Source organism: Neofelis nebulosa, chromosome 12, assembly GCF_028018385.1.
Source record: "Neofelis nebulosa isolate mNeoNeb1 chromosome 12, mNeoNeb1.pri, whole genome shotgun sequence".
In the NCBI taxonomy this organism is placed as follows: domain Eukaryota; kingdom Metazoa; phylum Chordata; class Mammalia; order Carnivora; family Felidae; genus Neofelis; species Neofelis nebulosa.
Window position 1 is genome coordinate 14,202,227 of NC_080793.1, and position 16,906 is coordinate 14,219,132.

The 16,906-nt window shown below is 42.1% G+C and overlaps 1 protein-coding gene and 2 long non-coding RNA genes across 8 annotated transcripts in view; 2 read left to right on the forward strand and 1 right to left on the reverse strand.

Annotated features, from left to right (window-relative positions):
- LOC131491406 (uncharacterized) overlaps positions 1–6,890 on the reverse strand; it is a 99,080-nt gene extending 92,190 nt beyond the window's left edge. For 2 of the 6 annotated variants that reach the window (XR_009251431.1, XR_009251428.1), the window contains exons 1-3: positions 6,705–6,890; positions 4,239–4,332; positions 3,820–3,899 (exon numbers count right to left, since the gene is read on the reverse strand). This is a non-coding gene — a long non-coding RNA (uncharacterized LOC131491406). The other 4 variants (XR_009251432.1, XR_009251429.1, XR_009251430.1 and 1 more) reach the window with 4 other exon arrangements.
- Positions 6,891–7,182: 292 nt separating this feature from the next.
- The window catches only part of STOM (stomatin), a 31,791-nt gene continuing 22,067 nt past the window's right edge, over positions 7,183–16,906 (forward strand). The window contains exon 1 of the mRNA XM_058694314.1: positions 7,183–7,330. Within this exon, the coding sequence (XP_058550297.1) occupies positions 7,270–7,330 (61 nt within the window). The 5' untranslated portion in view covers positions 7,183–7,269. The remainder of the gene's footprint in view (positions 7,331–16,906) is intronic.
- On the forward strand, positions 9,542–12,190 carry LOC131491407 (uncharacterized). Its single transcript, XR_009251434.1, has 2 exons — positions 9,542–10,333; positions 11,910–12,190. It is a non-coding gene; the product is annotated as an uncharacterized LOC131491407 (long non-coding RNA).

Sequence of the window (16,906 nt, forward strand, 5' to 3'; positions counted from 1 at the left end):
AAATCTCCCAACAAATAAGAGTCCTGGTCCAGATGGCTTCCCAGGGGAATTCTACCAGATGTTTAAAGCAGAGTTAACACCTATCTTTCTCAAGCTGCTCCAAAAAATAGAAACAGGAGGAAAACTTCTGGACTCATTCTATGAAGCCAGCGTTACCTTGATTCCCAAACCAGACAGAGACCCCACAAAAAAAGGCAAATTACACGCCAATATCCCTGATGAACATGGATGCAAAAATTCTCAACAAGATACTAGCAAATCAAATTCAACAGTATATTAAAACAATTATTCACCATGATCAAGTGGGATTCATTCCTGGGCTGCAAAGCTGGTTCAATATTCACAAATCAATGTGATACATCATATTAACAGAAGAAAGGATAAGAACCATATGATCCTGTCAATAGATGCAGAAAAAGAAGTTGACAAAATACAGCATCCTTTCTTAATAAAAACCCTCAAGACAGTTGGGATAGAAGGAACATACCTTAATATCATAAAAGCCATATATGAAAAGTCCACAGCTAATATCATCCTCAATGGGGAAAAACTGAGAGCTTTCCCCCTGAGATCAGGAACATGACAGTGATGTCCACTCTCACCACTGTTGTTTAACATAGCGTTGGAAGTCCTAGCCTCAGCAATCAGACAACAAAATGAAATAAAAGGCATCCAAATTGGCAAAGAAGAAGTCAAACTTTCACTTTTCACAGATGGCATGATACTCTACATGGAAAACCCAAAAGACTCCACCAAAAAGATGCTAGAACTGATACATGAATTCAGCAAAGTCGCAGGATACAAAATCAATTTACAGAAATCGGTTGCATTTCTATACACCAATAATGAAGCAACAGAAAGAGAAATCAAGAAATCAGTCCCATTCACAATTGCACCAAGAACCATAAAATACCTAGGAATAAACCTAACCAAAGATGTAAAAGATCTGTATGCTGAAAACTATAGAAAACTTATAAAAGAAACTGAAGAAGACACAAAGAAACAGAAAAACATTCCATGCTCATGGATTGGAAGAACAAATATTGTTAAAATATTGACATTTTAACAATACTACCCAAAGCAATCTACACATTCAATACAATAACAATCACAACTGCACTGGCATTCTTCTCAAAGCTAGAACAAACAATCCTAAAATTTGTATGAAACCACGAAAGACCCTGAATAGCCAAAGTAATGTTGAAAAAGAAAACCAAAGTGAGAGAAATCACAATCCTGGACTTTAGCCTCTACTACAAAGCTGTAATCATCAAGACAGCATGGTACTGGCATAAAACCAGAGACATAGACCAATGGAATAGAATAGAGAACCCAGAAGTGGACTCACAAATGAATGGCCAACTGATCTTTGATAAAGCAGGAAAGAGCATCCAATGGAAAAAAGTTTCTTTAGCAAATGGTGCTGGGAGAACTGGACAGCAACATGCAGGAGAATGAAACTGGACCACTTTCTTACAGCATACACAAAAATAAACTCAAAATGGGTGGAAGACCTAAGTGTGAGACAGGAGACCATCAAAACCCTAGCGGAGAAAACAGGCAACAACCTCTTTGACCTCAGCCGCAGCAATTTCTTGCTCGACACGTCTCTGAAGGCAAGGGAAATAAAAGCAAAAATGAACTACTGGGACCTCATCAAGATAAAAAGCTTCTGCACAGTGAAGGAAACAATCAGCAAAACTAAAACGCAACTGACAGAATGGGAAAAGATATTTGCAAATGACATATCGGATAAAGTGTTAGAATCCATAATCTATAAAGAACCAAACCCAACACCCAAAAAACAAATAATCCAGTGAAGAAATGGGCAAAAGACATGAATAGACACTTTTTCAAAAAGACATCCAGATGGCCAACAGACACATGAAAAGATGCTCAACGTCACTCATCATCAGGGAAATACAAATCAAAACCACACTGAGATACCACCTCACACTGATCAGAGTGGCCAAAAATGACAACTCATGAAACAACAGACGCTGGTGCGGATGTGGAGAAATGGGAACCCTCTTGCACTGTTGGTGGGAATGCAAACTGGTGCAGTCGCTCTGGAAAACAGTGTAGGCGTTCCTCAAAAAATTAAAAATAGAACTGCCCTATGACCCAGCAACAGCACTACTAGGAATTTACCCAAAGGACACAGGAGTGCTGATTCATAGGGGCACATGTACCTCAATGTTTATAGCAGCGCTTTCAACAATAGCCAAATTATGGAAAGGGCCCAAAGGTCCATCAACTGATGAATGGATAAAGAAAATGTGGTTTATGTAACAATGGAATACTACCTGACAATGAGAAAGAATAAAATCCTGCCATTTACAACAATGTGGATAGAACTGGAGGGTATTAAGTCAGTCAGAGAAAGACAGATATAATGTTTTCACTCATATGTGGAACTTGAGAAACTTAAGAGAAGACCATGGGGGAAGGGAAGGGGGAAAAAAACAGTTTCAGAGAGGGAGGCAAACCATGAGACTCTTAAATACAGAGAACAAACTGAAGGTTGATGGGGGGGAGGGGGAAATGGGTGATGGACATTGAAGAGGGCACTAGTTGGGATGAGCACTGTGTGTGGTATGTAAGCGATGAATCACAGGAATCTACCCCCACTTGACAATACACTCTACGTTCGCCAACTTGACAATAAATCATTTTAAAAATAATAATAATAAATAAAAATATAAGAAAAAAGCCAAACTTTTAAACAGTTATTTTAAATTTTCAATGTAATTCAAGATATACAATGAAATAAACTATAAAATACTGACCTGGTCGTGGGTTTTATCCTTTATAACTTCAATATCTAAGACAGACAGATGCATTTGACACAGGAAATCAACAATGATACAAACACTGAAAAAAAAGTATCATTTCAAGATATAAGTATATATTAAGATTGAAGGCAAACTGGAGTACTCATTTATGTATACTTAGATATATCGCCTCCTCAGAAGTGTATGTGTAAGGAACATTTTAGTCTTTTTGTTTCTTTTTATTATTCTGAACGGTTAAGAGTTTAAACTCTGGAGTCATATAGACTTGGGGCAGACACCAGCTACAATCTGTGAGACCTTGGGCAAGTGAGTAAACCCTCTGTTTCCTCACAGAATAATAATAATTAGTAACTAGTGGGGATGGTAAATGATGGTAATGGTATTCCTTGAATTACCAAAAATAATGTCATTATATAGGCCTCTCTTTTCCCTCATATACAGTGTTTGAAAAAAATTTTTTTTACCATGAATCCTAGTAACCTCCAAACAATAACCTGTCAAACCCATTCTTCAACATAGTCCCTCTTTATTCTATTTATATCTTTGCCAAAATAGTAGACTACGGGCTAGATGGAACAACATTTCAAGTAGAGACATCCTTCTGAACGAAGAACTTTCCTTATAATATTTACTAAAAATATATCACGTCCAGAAAAATAATTGCTCATAATTACAGGTCACCTGGACACATTTTGCAGGGAAACATAAACGGTTTTGAATATCTCAGAGATGTGGATATGAGAAAGACAAAAATTTGGATCACCATAGTCATATGGGATATTATGGGCTATCCCCCTAAAATTCATATGTTGAAATCCTAACCCCCAGAACCTCAGAATGTGACTGTATTTGAAGACAAGGTCTTCAAGAGGTACTTAAGGCAAAATGAGATCATTAGGGTGGGCCCTAATCCAGATGACTGGCATCCTTGTAAGAAGAGTAAATGCGGTCATAGACACATACAGAGAAGAGACAGTGTGAAGACACAGGAGGAGACGGCCACCTAAAAGTCAAGGAGAGAGACCTGGAACAGATTCTTCCCTCAGGCTCCTTAGAAGAAACCAACTCTGCTCACTCTTGATCTTGGACTTCTCACCTCTAGACCTGTAAGAAAAATAAACTTCTGTTATTTAAGCCATCCAGCCTGTGGTACCTTGTTGTGTAAGCCCTAGCAAACTAACAAAATTAGAAAAGAATACTAGAAGGTAAGCTCCAGGAGGATAGGATTTTTCATCTTTTTTTGTTCATTAATGTATCCCAAGTACCTAGAGCGATGCCTGGCACATAATAGGTGCTCAACAAATATTTGCTAAAGGAGCTTCTTAATAAATAAAGCAGAGTAATAAAAGCCTTCCTATAGATGCTCTATTAAATACCATCAATGTTTCAGTAATGCTTTTTATACTCCTAAGACCTGAGAACCTGGACTCTCGCTGCTCTTACCAGCTCTGTGGTTTAATTGGTCTGCTGCCACAGCCCAAATGTATAAAATCCTCTGGTGAAATTCTTGGTATGATTCAATTCCAGGAGTAATTTCCTAAAGAGAAGAGCTAATAAGATTAAAATGCTGCTGTAATACAATAAATGTGAATTAATCCACATAGACAAACAGATCAAACTTGTTAGTCCCATCCTGAGGAAAATGCCACAAACAGATGTAACTTGTTGGTATTGATGTTCCCTCAAAAGTATTTGGCTGGCTGATGTCACTAACGGCATTGAGAACGGCCTAGATTCACAATTTAAAGGAAAAAAATAAACAATGATTCTCCTGTTGTTATTAAATCATTTCTTGAGTGGACACAGGAAAAAGACAGACTAAATTTCCTTCTGACTTATTCAATTACATGGCTTCATGGTGCATGTATTTCTTTAAACCAAATCCATGTCTTAATATCATCACTATCACCATCAATCAATACTTAATTTGGTTCCCTAAATATGCTAGGGAAATAAGAGCAAAATAAAACATAAAAGAATCATGGAAACATGATTTTAACTTACATGCAAATATCCTTTAAGCAACTGCTAGAGCAAAAAATTCACCAAAATTATAACAGTTCTGTTAGAGGTGATAAGATTGTAAATAATTCTCTCTTCCAATTATTTTTAATTTTATATAAGTTCTTATAAGCCATTTTTACAACATAAAGTTCTCAAAAACCATTCTAACTTCTAATCATTCCTGGAAGAAAATTTAGCATTAAAAATTCTCCCAAAGGAAGAGGATGATATTTATTTTTAAAGTATATTTAATTAATACATTTTTACAGGAATACACGTGAGAAAACCAGAATACACCAGTTTCACGGGCAAGCAAAATTTGGCATTTTAAAATCAAGATCTGGAAATATCATCCTGAAAGTAATTTAGAAATCAAGTCAAAGCTTGTTCTTGGTCTGGGGCCTGGAATGAGTTCCCTGAACTGATGCAATCTGAAACCCTAGCCAACAAGTGTTTATCAAAGTCTTTGTCCCAAAGGGAGAAGTCTCTAATTCTCCAGGAGTCATGCTGTTGGGATTGCTTTGAGACTTGAGCAAAGAGAGCGAGTAGGAGTACAAACATCCAAATCATTTGGAAACATTTTCTTTTCCAGCAAAATGAAAGCTGGTTTTTCATGATATGCAATTTGTAATCAAGCCCTCCTTTACTGAAGCGTTTTGTCAGCTACTGGTGCCTTTGCTCCTTTTTCCTGGGAACCACATCATAAACAGGAAGTACATGCCTCTGGGGCTTATTCATTGCAGAATGGAAAAAATGAAGCTGTGGATTTTCTCAAGGATGATTTAGAGAGGACGGATCATTAATTACTGTACTCCCCTCCTTATCTTCACCAGGAGCCTTATAAACCAAACGACTGCACAAGCTGTGCTCCACACCCAGGAAAATACAGAGTTCTTTGCCCATACGTGACGGGAAGTCAACTTTACAGCTCTGCATCAGGCTTTGATCACATACTGGCAAAGAGGATCAGCCCCTGTCTTAACAACCTGTTAGAACCCTGCCTGCTTCACCTTCCATCCTGACAGCCACAAGCCTCCAGAGCTAAGATCAGAAAGTCTACCATTTCATATTAAACAAATACCACAAGCGTTGTGTATGAAGCAACCCAATACTGAGCAGACTAAAAAGAAGAAAAATGTACTCCTCACAAGGGACATCTTGGTGGTGATGGCATAGCCCTGGAACTTGTTGCAGTGGTGGTTACACCAATCTAAGCACGGGATAGAAGGACACAGAACTACACACACACACACCTTGTGCCACTGTCAATTTCCATACTCTGATACCTACCAGGTAAGTAAGGTGTAACCATTGGGGGAAAGTGGATAGAGAGAGTACACACAACCTCTCCGTACACTCCCTGCAACTTGTGATATGTTTATTTCAAAATAAAATGGTTTTTAAAAGTGCACATTCTTGTGTACATCCACGTTCTTTGACCGTCTGGCATCGGGACAAGTCACGGAGAAACACAGCCTGGTTTTCGAGTGGAAGGTTTCAGCCGCCACCCAACACAAAACTTGAGGCTGGGAACACCCCTGCAGCTGCTGAGCCTGGGGTTTCCTTTCTGACCTCTAACCCTGCCTGACGCCCCCCTCCCCCCCCCCCCCCCCCGTCTCAAATTCAGGTCACACCTCAATGTCCCCTCTTTACGGAGAGGCCCTCCCTGCGCTCCCTAACCAAGCAGACGCCCTCTGCTATTCTCCGAGTACCTCGGTCCCTTCGCCGCATTCTTCGCTCGCGTAAAGAGCTGGTTAGTTTACTTGTTTGAGGCCCGTCCCGCCGCCGGCCTATAAGCTCCAAGAGCGCGGGCACCGCGTCTGCCCCTCGCCCACCCTACCCCACCGTCACGAGCCCGCCGCGGGGCGCGGGCCACGTGTTCTACAGCCTGTGGAATAAACGCACCTCCCTGAGATTCACTCCCTCCGGCTCCAGGGCGTCGCGTCGGTTCCTCCCCCTCGCACCTCGTCCTCTCCGCCACACCCGGGCCCCTCCGCCTCCTCGCCTCCACGCGGACCCCACCCGGCCAGGGAGGGCGCCATTTTCCTCTAACTCGTCTGCCCAGAGGGCTGCTCTCCCCCCGTTGGCTCCTTTTCCTCAGGCTCCCCCCAACTCAGCCCCCTCCCCAATATCTCCAGCCACCGCCCTGCGCTCTGCGCCGCCCTCCCCTCCCTTCCGGAGCCGCCCCTGGGCCCGGACCCCAGCCCGCAGCCGGCGCGCCCCTCACACCACGCCCCTCAGTCCACGGACCGCGTGGGAGGCACCCACTCAGCCGCTGTGCGGGAGGGGAGGGAAGACGGGCGGGGCGCGGGGGCGTGGCCTCTTCCGTACTGAGCTTGGATTGGCCAGTCCCGCGGGGGCGGGACTGCAGCCTGGGTCTTGTCCCTGGGTCTCCGCCGGGCATTCTTCGCGGCTGCGGCTCCAGCTTCGGCGACCAGGACGGGACAGCGGCGTCTGCGGCTCCGGCAGCATGTCTGAGAAGCGGCACACAGGGGATGCCGAAGCCCGGAGGCTCCCCGACTCGTTCAGGGGTGAGCCCCGCGCCGTCTCCGCCGCCCCCCCAACCTTTCCCTCGCGAACGAGACCCAGCCTAGGAGTCCCAGGCTCGTCTCCGCCGCTTTAAGCCGTGCGACCGTTGCTTTAAGCTTCGGTGACGCTGAGAATAGCGAACCCTGCTTCGCGGGCTGGGGGTCAGGTTTAGGGATGTTAGGGTGCAGAGTGCACAGCGGCGTGCCTGGCACACAGAGGATGCACCCACTGCAGGGCACGTTTCCAATACCAAAGCCATAGCAGAGGCTCGAGTGCTCCAGCGGTTGCCAGATGCCTGGCCCTGTGCCAGCGCTTTGCGTTCATTATCTCGTGGCACGCATGCGGGCAAGGAAATGCTTAAGTGACTCGGGGCCAGCGAGTGGTGAAGGCGGGGCGCAAATCTGCACCCCACACTCAGGATCCCGCGTCTCCTGTCTCCCGACTCCCCTTTCCTTCCCACCCCTCGGAGGTCATCTCCTCCAGCCAGCCTTGGGCTAACCCCATGAGTGAGCCCCCCTTCTCCCAAGCTGGAAGGAACTCCTGCTCCCCCAGCCCCACCCCTGGCCAATTTCATATCAAGAAGCAAGACCGACCTGTGAGATTTTCCCCTAACCCCTCACATATATTTGCTATATTTGCGAAGAAAAGAAAGTCTCTTTTTGACATTCTTCCCCTCTCTTTCCAGCTTCACTTTCTGCCCTATCTTGCCCCCTCTTTACTCCAGTTGTCCTGGGGACCTCGCCTTTGCGGCTTTTGTTTCTAACAAGGAACCCATAAGTACCCCCACCCTACTGGGGCCTTCCCTGTCTTGAGTGGCTCAATCTTGTTCCCCTGTGAAGGAACTAATACTCTTGAGAGGGGTGTCACCTTGAACCTTTATTGGCTAACTCCTTGGGGGTGGGGGTTCCAACAGAGGTGACAAACCTCCAGGGGTGCTGGTTCCCTCCCTGGAGCTGGCTCATAGCAATCCGAAGGAATTATTTCTAAGGATGGAATTTCAGGCAGGATGACATGGTGAAAGACAGTTTAGGGGGCTGGGTGGGCTTTTCCAGCACCCCACAGAGAACCCTGTAATGGACTTAACTTATTCTGATTATTTGTAAAGCCAGCCTTGTCCACCCATCTAATTTAAGTCCCATTTCCTCTGCCCAGTGATCCTTCCCAGGAGCATCAACAGAATTATCCCTCACTTTCCTCTGCTAAGCACCTCGGAGAGTTATCTTCCCAAATCAGTAGTGTAACAGGAAGGCTGTATTTGAAGAAACTGATACTCAAAGAGGTTGTTACTTCAGAGTCACATAGTTGATAAGTAATGGAGCCATATTTTAAATCTGAGTTTGACTCTACAACCTGCTGTCCACCTCTTTCATAGCTGGTTGTCTTTTCCTAGATAGGAAGGTGGGTGGGATCCCTTCCTCTGTGCCCTGACCTTCTGGTGGGAGACAGAAGGACTGTGAGGACAGCTTTAGCAGTTTGGTGAAACTGCAGCGAGATATCTGTTTATAGAGGTTCTTTGGGAATACACGTGATTTTTATTTATACTTCATATCCCCCTTTTTTAGTTGTTTTTCATCGTCACAGACTAGTTTCCATTTCTAATTTCTTTTTCTTGGTTCTATGATTAACTTTTTTTTTTTAAGACATGTTTTTCGGAATCTAACAAAAACTCCTCAGAAAATTATACATACCAAAAAAATTTTGCATAGTCTAGGTTGCCTTTTTAATATATATATATGTAAATATAAATATATATGTGCGTGTGTCTGTGTGTGTGTGTGTGTGTAAACACAGGTACAAAAGCCATTACTAGAATTTATTAAATAGATTTGATTGAGTGCTTGCCATGTGTCAAACACAGCCTAAGTGCTTTACAAACATTATCTAATTGCAATCCTCTTAACGGCTCCACAAGGAAGACATTATCCACCATTTTACAGCAAGAAAACCAGGGCTCAGAGTAGGAAAATCACACATGTGTGTGATTCAGAGCTAGGTTTCAAACCTGGGCTCTGTGATTTCTCCAAACCATTTTCCCTATCCTAGAGCTACCTCCAAAATGTGTACCCAAACAGGAGCACCTGGGTGGCTCAGTCGGGTTAAGTGTCCCACTTCAGCTAAGGTCATGATCTCATGGCTGTGAGTTCAAGCCACACGTCGGACTCTGGCTGACAGCTCAGAGCCTGGAGCCTGCTTTGCATTCTGCGTCTCCCTCTCTGCCCCTCCTCCACTTTCTCTCTCTCCAAAAATAAACATTAAAAAAATTTTAAATGTGTACCTGAACAGAGGAGCTTGTCAAACACCAGTACTTCACTAAAGGTGAGGGAGAACAAAGAAAGCCCAGAAGAACCTAGCTTCAATACAGACCTCTTGAATAAGACATCCCCAGAAGCCTGCTTCTGAAGGAAACAGTGGAATATAAAAGCCCAAACTCTATCCTGTTATGATTTTGCTGACAATTAGTCTTAGGAATGTAAATATGACCAAACCCAGGGCAAAATTACTTTTTCTTAAAGCCAGTGCATTCACTTTGTAATGGAATAATGCAGGTGGATCACAAAGAAATGTATTATTATAATTAAGAGACATGTCAACAGAACATATCCCTTTGGGAGAATGCCTGAAAATAAGCAGAATCAAGGGACTTATTTGTTTATTTCAGTTGTTACAGCTGATCAGATTGGGGAGAACTTTGTAACTTCTTTAATAATTAAGCCGAGTTAAACCATCAATGGTCATAAATTAACTCAAACCAGTGACCAAGTCTACTAAAGCCGGCGTGTGTGTGTATATACATGTATATATATTGGGTTGCCATGATAATACATTGTGAAGTGTGGAAAGAGAAAAGGTAGAAATTCTAGTCAATAGCAGAAAGGAAGTATGTGTCAATTCTCCTTCCCCCATTCTTTCTGAATCGTTGTCTGTCTTCCGGGGCTAGTAAAGAAACTTAAACCCCAAGCATTTGGCCTGCCATTTCCGTAGATTAGCCTTTGAAGATGTGAGCGGTAAAGTATCTGTTGCAAAATATCACACAATAAAAATTATACCAACCTTGCCCAGTTGTGAATGCACTTATGGTACGATGGCATAGTGTAGTGAAATGGGAGTGGAATTCAGAATTCAAGGATCGGAACTGAGCTCTCAATACCATCCCTTACTACCTGGGTCACCTTGGGCAAATCTCAGCCTCCGGAATCAATTCCTCATCTCTGTCTTGGGCATAATCTTACCACAGTAACTGTCTCCCAAGGTTTCAAGAATCAAATGAGAAAATTTAACAGTGACTGTTCAGCAAACCTGGTCATTATGCAGGAAACTAAAATTTATGGACAAAGAGTGTTTATGAAAGATGGTCCAAGAAAGCTTAGAGCTCTGATTTACCTGCCCAAATGTGGTCTGTTTCTCCTCCAGAGACAGAGTCCCCAGGCAGATTGTTAGCCTTGGTATTTTCTTTGGGGTGTGCAGGTCCCAGAAGGCAATTCACTTACTAAAAAGTTTATTCCTGTAAGCTGTATCAGTGTGATCTTAAAGTTGTGATAAAAGTAACAGCTGCTATTTAGTGAGTACTGCCTGAGTGTCAAGCTCTTTACGTTTGTTTTTATATGGGATGAGTGTTCTTTTCCCTCCTTTTTCTGGTGAGAAAAGTTAGTGGTAGAATTGGAATCTGACACCCAAATCCTGAACTCTTAGCCGCTGCTTAGCTTTTTGGCCTCAGTTGAGAATGGGGAACCTTATGATTTAGTTTCCTTATGCAACTGTTCCCCATTTTGTTTTTAACTAACGTAAGCTCTATGCCCAGCGTGGAGCTTGAATTCATGACCCCAAGATCAAGAGTTTCAATGTTCTGCTGACTGAGCAAGCTAGGAGCCCCTGGTTTCCCACTCTGTAGTTAAATGATGTTGCCCTCCAAAGACTTTTATGGGAAAAACTTAATTCTAGATGCTTTTAAGATGTCCAAGAAAAGGAGCTTGGAAAAACAAAACAACAGCAGAAGTAGGAGCATTTTGTTCTCTTAATGGATCTCAGGACTAGTCTAAATGTAATTAACTTAATACCATTCTGAAATTGTTTTTCTCTCCAGTTTTTCTGGAAATGGCTGTTTTTATCTTGCCAGCTGTGGGCCATATTCAGGTCACACGTATTCATTCTGACAACTGCTTTGGGACAGAGGATGGTCTGCACTGTATTCTTGGGTCTTGTCTGCTGACGTGTAGATCAAGTTTGTCTCATGTAAAGGCTTTCCTTTCCCCCGAAGAAACAGCGGAATCCCTCAGCGCATTCAGCAATTATTTACTTGACAAATGTTTTTTGAGTACCTGTTATGTTCTAGATGTCTATTGTATTAGCTCATTTACTCTTCACGATAACCCTCTGAGGAGGTACTCTTATTAGCTCTATTTTTAAGCAAGTAGACTGAAGTGCAGAGAAGTCAGATACTTTCACAAAATCACACAGCTAATAACTGGCAAAGCCAGCTTTGAAGCCATCATGCTATACTGTTTTAAGAAGACCAAAATCTGTGAAGAAGATGGACCCTGAAAAGAATAATTATAAATGTGATTTTTTTTTTTTTTTAAATAGGCGCCACGTCCAATGTGGAGCTTGAACTCATGACCCTGGGATCAAGAGTCGCACGCTCTACCCTACTGAGCCAGCCAGGCGCCCTCACCTTTTTAGAGAGGGTGAAGTGTAATAGGCAATTAGGAGAGGGGGGGCCCTATTTAAGACTCAGAAGGTTCAAATTTAAAATTATTCATGACACTCAACCTCTTTTTCCTCCTGCTTTATGGCTGGAAATAGTCAAATGAAGGAAAGCTACAGAAAATCCCCAAGATGCTTGGGAAATAAAATATTTACACATATTTAAGTTCCTTACTCTTTTTTGAGCGAAGCAAAAGACTCCCTTTATTTCAACTTGTACTGGAAATCTTTCTTAAAAGGAATTGTCCATTCCCTTTTTCTAATATCTCATGGTAAATACAGTTTAAGATTTGTGATTCAGATCCCATAATGGTTCACCAGTATTGGTTCTTTTTTGTTTTGTTTTTCTTTTTTTATGTTTATTTATTTATTTTGAGAGAGACAGGAAGAGAGGATCCCAAGCAGGCTCTGCTCTGTATGCACGCAGCCCAAAGCAGGGCTCCATCCCACAGACCGTGAAATCATGACCTGAACCGAAGCGAAGAGTAGGACACTTAACTGACTGAGCCACACAGGCGCCCCCGTGTCGGTTCTTTTCATCCAGTATTTGTAGCCATGGATGGTTTATAATAAGGAAGAAAAAGTAGGATCTCCAGTCATGGCTCTTAACTTGATATCATCTGGCCTGTAGCCACTCCGGCCCAGAGAATAATTTCTTCCCTAGAGGCTTCAGGATTAGGGCATTCGAAGAACTGTAATTAAAATAATCATTTGAAAGGCGGGTTACAGTGTGTGCACTCCTTTGCTTTGAAAGCCTCCAACTAAATACCATTGTTTCTTTAACCTGAATTTATTGAGCCCCTATTGTGTGCTAAGCTCTGCCCCTCTCCCACCCCACCTGGTGTAATGTTTCTCTCTGTAGAGTCCTGCCTTCATTTTTGATTTTTCTTCACTTTATTTTCCTCCATTTCTCTTCTTGTCCTTTTCTTCTGTGGTTTCCTTCCCTTCTTTGTCTTTCTTTGTAAATTCCAGGCATTTGAAAAACTCAGTCATAGTAAAATTTTGATTAATTGGTATATGTCATCATTAATGAAATATGTCTTATACTGACATTTGCATATTTCCCTGCCCTTTGGCCTATTTGGCCTACCTTGAATTTTTACTTCATCAAGTCTTTTAAAGCGCTTGTTTCAAAACAAAGGAGAGAGAAACAGAGTATCTGAATGAAAACTGTAGCCTTACTTGAAAACCTGAAAGATCAAATATATTATTTAACTCATGATGTTCTCCTCAAATACTTAGCTGTAGGACTTGGACCAGGGACGGGCCATATAGCCTGTGGACCAGATCTGGCTGATTGCCTGCTTTTGATTGCCAGGCTGATTGCCTGGCTATTGCCTGTGGGCCATAGCCCACAAGCTAAGAATAGTTGTTATATTTTTAAGTGGTTTTTTCAGGGGTGCCTGGGTGACTCAGTCGGTTGAGCGTCAGTCGGTTGAGCGTCCGACTTCAGCTCAGGTCATGATCTCACAGCTTGTGAGTTCAAGCCCCGCGTCAGGCTCTGTGCTGACAGCTCGGAGCCTGGAGCCTGCTTCGGATTCTGTGCCTCCCCCTCTCTCTGCCCCAACCCACTCGCATTCTGTCTCTGTCTCTCTCAAAAATAAATGAACATTAAAAAAAAATTTTATAAGTGGTCTTTTCAAAAAAGAATATTGGGGCACCCTAGTGGTGTGCAGTCAGTTGAGCATCTGATTCTTGCTCTCGGCTCAGGTCATGATCTCACAGTTCTAGAGATCAAGCCTGCACTAACAGTACGGAGACTGCTCGGGGATTCTGTCTCTCCCTCTCTCTGCCGCTCCCCTGCATGCGTGCACACGCTCTCTCTCTCTTAAAATAAATAAACTTTTTTTTTTTTTAAAAAAAGGAGAATATTTTGTTATCCATGAAAATTATATGAGATTCAGATTTCCATATCCATGAGTTTCACTTGAGCACAGCCTGCCCACCCATGGGCATGTTGCCTGTGACTGCTTCTGGGGTGCACAGTAATTGCAACAGACCTTATGGCCTACAAAGCCTAACGTTTCTGGTCCTTTACAGAAAAGTGTGGCAAATCCTGATGTAGAATCTCTGGTGGGGGATAGTGGTGGCCAAAAAAAACCACTTATATCCTGAATATTTATGCTTTTAAGAAAAATGAAAAATTGCCCAGACCTTTCACTTCCACCAACTGTTGCCCCTTAAAAAAGTGCTGTTAAGACCATGCTGTTAGTGTGTGTTTTTGAGGCCAACTGCCTAGCCCTCTTATCTCTCCCCACCCAAACTGCACTGTTCTTGGCATTTGACAACACGAAGTGAAGTGTTTCTCTTGCATTCCGGGAAAGGGGAAGGAAAAGATTGTCCTTGAAATGCTGCTTTTCAGGCATTGCAACAATCCTTGGGCTGGTTCTTTTCTTTTTTGTGTATAATGATACAAATGACCCTGAGTTAGATTTTCAGATATTGTGGAAGACTTTTCTGGCCTTTCCCTGAAGAGGACATCTAATCTTTTGAACTTTAGAATAAAATATCAAAGATAAATGGAATTTATTATTAATCCACACGATCTCCAGCAATGCCAAGTTCAGTAGATCTTAAAGTGAATCAGCTGATACAGTATCATTAACAACATGGAGTGCTCTGAAATTATGCCTGCGTCATGCTCTTGAAAAGCTTATTTTACTGCTTTTTTGGGAGCCAACCCAACAAAAATTACTGTGCAACTTTTGTTTGTTTGTTTCGTGATTTTGTTTGTTTCCTTCTGTCTCTTCCCAGAAAGTCTTTTGCTTTTATTTCTTTGGGAGTCCAGGAGGGGTATTTCATACCTACTTTAGAAATTTTTGTAAATGTTAGAAAGAAGGTATGTGAGGAACCTGCTTGTGGCCGACATGTGATAAACATTCAACAAATGGTTATTATTATTAATTATAAAATATACCTCCAGAATGAGAAAAATTTAAGAACTGTGTGATTTTATCTTTTCAACAAAATTCGTTTACACAGGGAAGATGCGTGGAAGTTTTGCTAAGCATATATGCATTGCAGCAAGTTTCTATTTGAGAAAATTGGAACCTAATTGTTCATTAGATGGAACAATGGAATATTATTCAACCTTTAATAATAAAGAATATGTACTGACATGAAAAGATACTCACAATTGGGGGGAAAGCAGGTTTAAAATAATTATGTATACCATTATTTTATTTTATTTTTTAAAAAAAGCAGATAGGAAAGGTTTAAAGGACAAATAGCAAGGTAGAAAATAATCGCCATCTAGAGAAAATGAAGGTATAGATAATTTTTCTTTTAAAATAAGAGAAAAAAATGATGTTTTTAAAAAATTCATGTTAGTCCCCTGGGGATAAGCCCCATTTGAATATTCAGTTAAACAGTGTTGATGTATAAACTTATATCCATTTTCAAAACCTTGCTTTGATTAGTTAAAATTTTATTTTGGGGCACCTGGGTGGCTCAGTCAGTTGAGCATCCAACTTCAGCTCAGGTCGTGATCTCACCGTTGGGTTCATGTGGGTTGTGGGTTCGAGCCCCACATCGGGCTCGCTGCGGTTGGCACGGAGCCTGCTTCGGATGCTCAGTCCCCCTTTCTCTTTGCCCCTCCCCCCTCTCAAAAATAAATAAAGATTACAAAAATTACTTTAATGCAGTTTTCAGAAGAGTTTTGTAGTAAAAGAAAAGATAAAAACTATGGCCAAGTAGTATTTACAACCGAGTGTCATGGGGTCACCAATCTTTACAAATATTCCCACCCAGCCAAGTACCAACAAGTATATCAACCAAAATATCTCAGGAATACTGAGTGCTCATCATTTATCTTTTACCTCCTACAGCTGGGAGGTATTCAGTCTTCAAGCTAATGAATGAGGGACTTGAAGGAAATGAATTTCATGAAATTTGGGGGAGTAACTGAGAATTTCTATTCCTCTTTGGCCCGTGAATGGTAGATGACTAAGAACTCATTAGTACCTTGGTGAAGGATAAGCCTCACCTCTCTGAGGAATGTGACTATGTACCTTTATGATCTATAACCAGATAAGGAAGAATTTCAAGGGTTGAGAATGAGATAGTTCTAGAGGCACCAGAATAATCTGAAATGGTGCCATTTCCCCAGCGTATAAAGAGATTATTTTTTATTGATTTTTTAAAGTTTATTTATTTTGAGTGAGAGTGAGCAGGGGAGGGGCAGAGAGGGAGAGAGAGAATCCCAAGCAGGCTCCTGCACTGCCAGCTTAGAGCCCCACACGGGGCTCGAACTCACGAACAGTGAGATCATGATGGGAGCTGGGATCAAGAGTCGGGCACTTAGCCAGCGGAGCCACCCAGGTGCCCCTACATGGATTGCTTCTAGCTGAGCCTTTGAAATGTGAAAGTCCAAGTCCAGTTTTCCAGATACGCACTTCATTTCTTACTGCTCTTGGTCTGTAATCTCGTATATTCATTTGAGGATTTCAAGAATAATGTCACGACAGAAACAGAGTGCATGCACACACGTACATACAAAAAGACTGGGCGAGAATAAGAATAAACATCCCATCCTTCCAAAAGTTTCTAGTCTTATATATTCAGGATGCAGAGGTTTGTACTTTGCCTGGAGATAGGAGGTTTGGGGCAGTATTTTAGAAAGCCCCAGATGCTGTCAGAGAAATATTTGGCCAGTGTGTTCCTTATTTGCAATCCATTTCACTTTGGAAACCTAGACCTGAGCCTGGCAGAGAACCTTGAGACCATTTCGCTATAAATAGGCACAGCTGGAATTAAGAGGCCTTCCTCTGTAGGGACATCAGATTTCATTCTCAGAACTCCTACCATGCTTTCCAAGTTTGCATACTCTCTTGAGAAAGTGCTCCAGACACAAAAATGTCTTTGAGGATTTTTTTTTT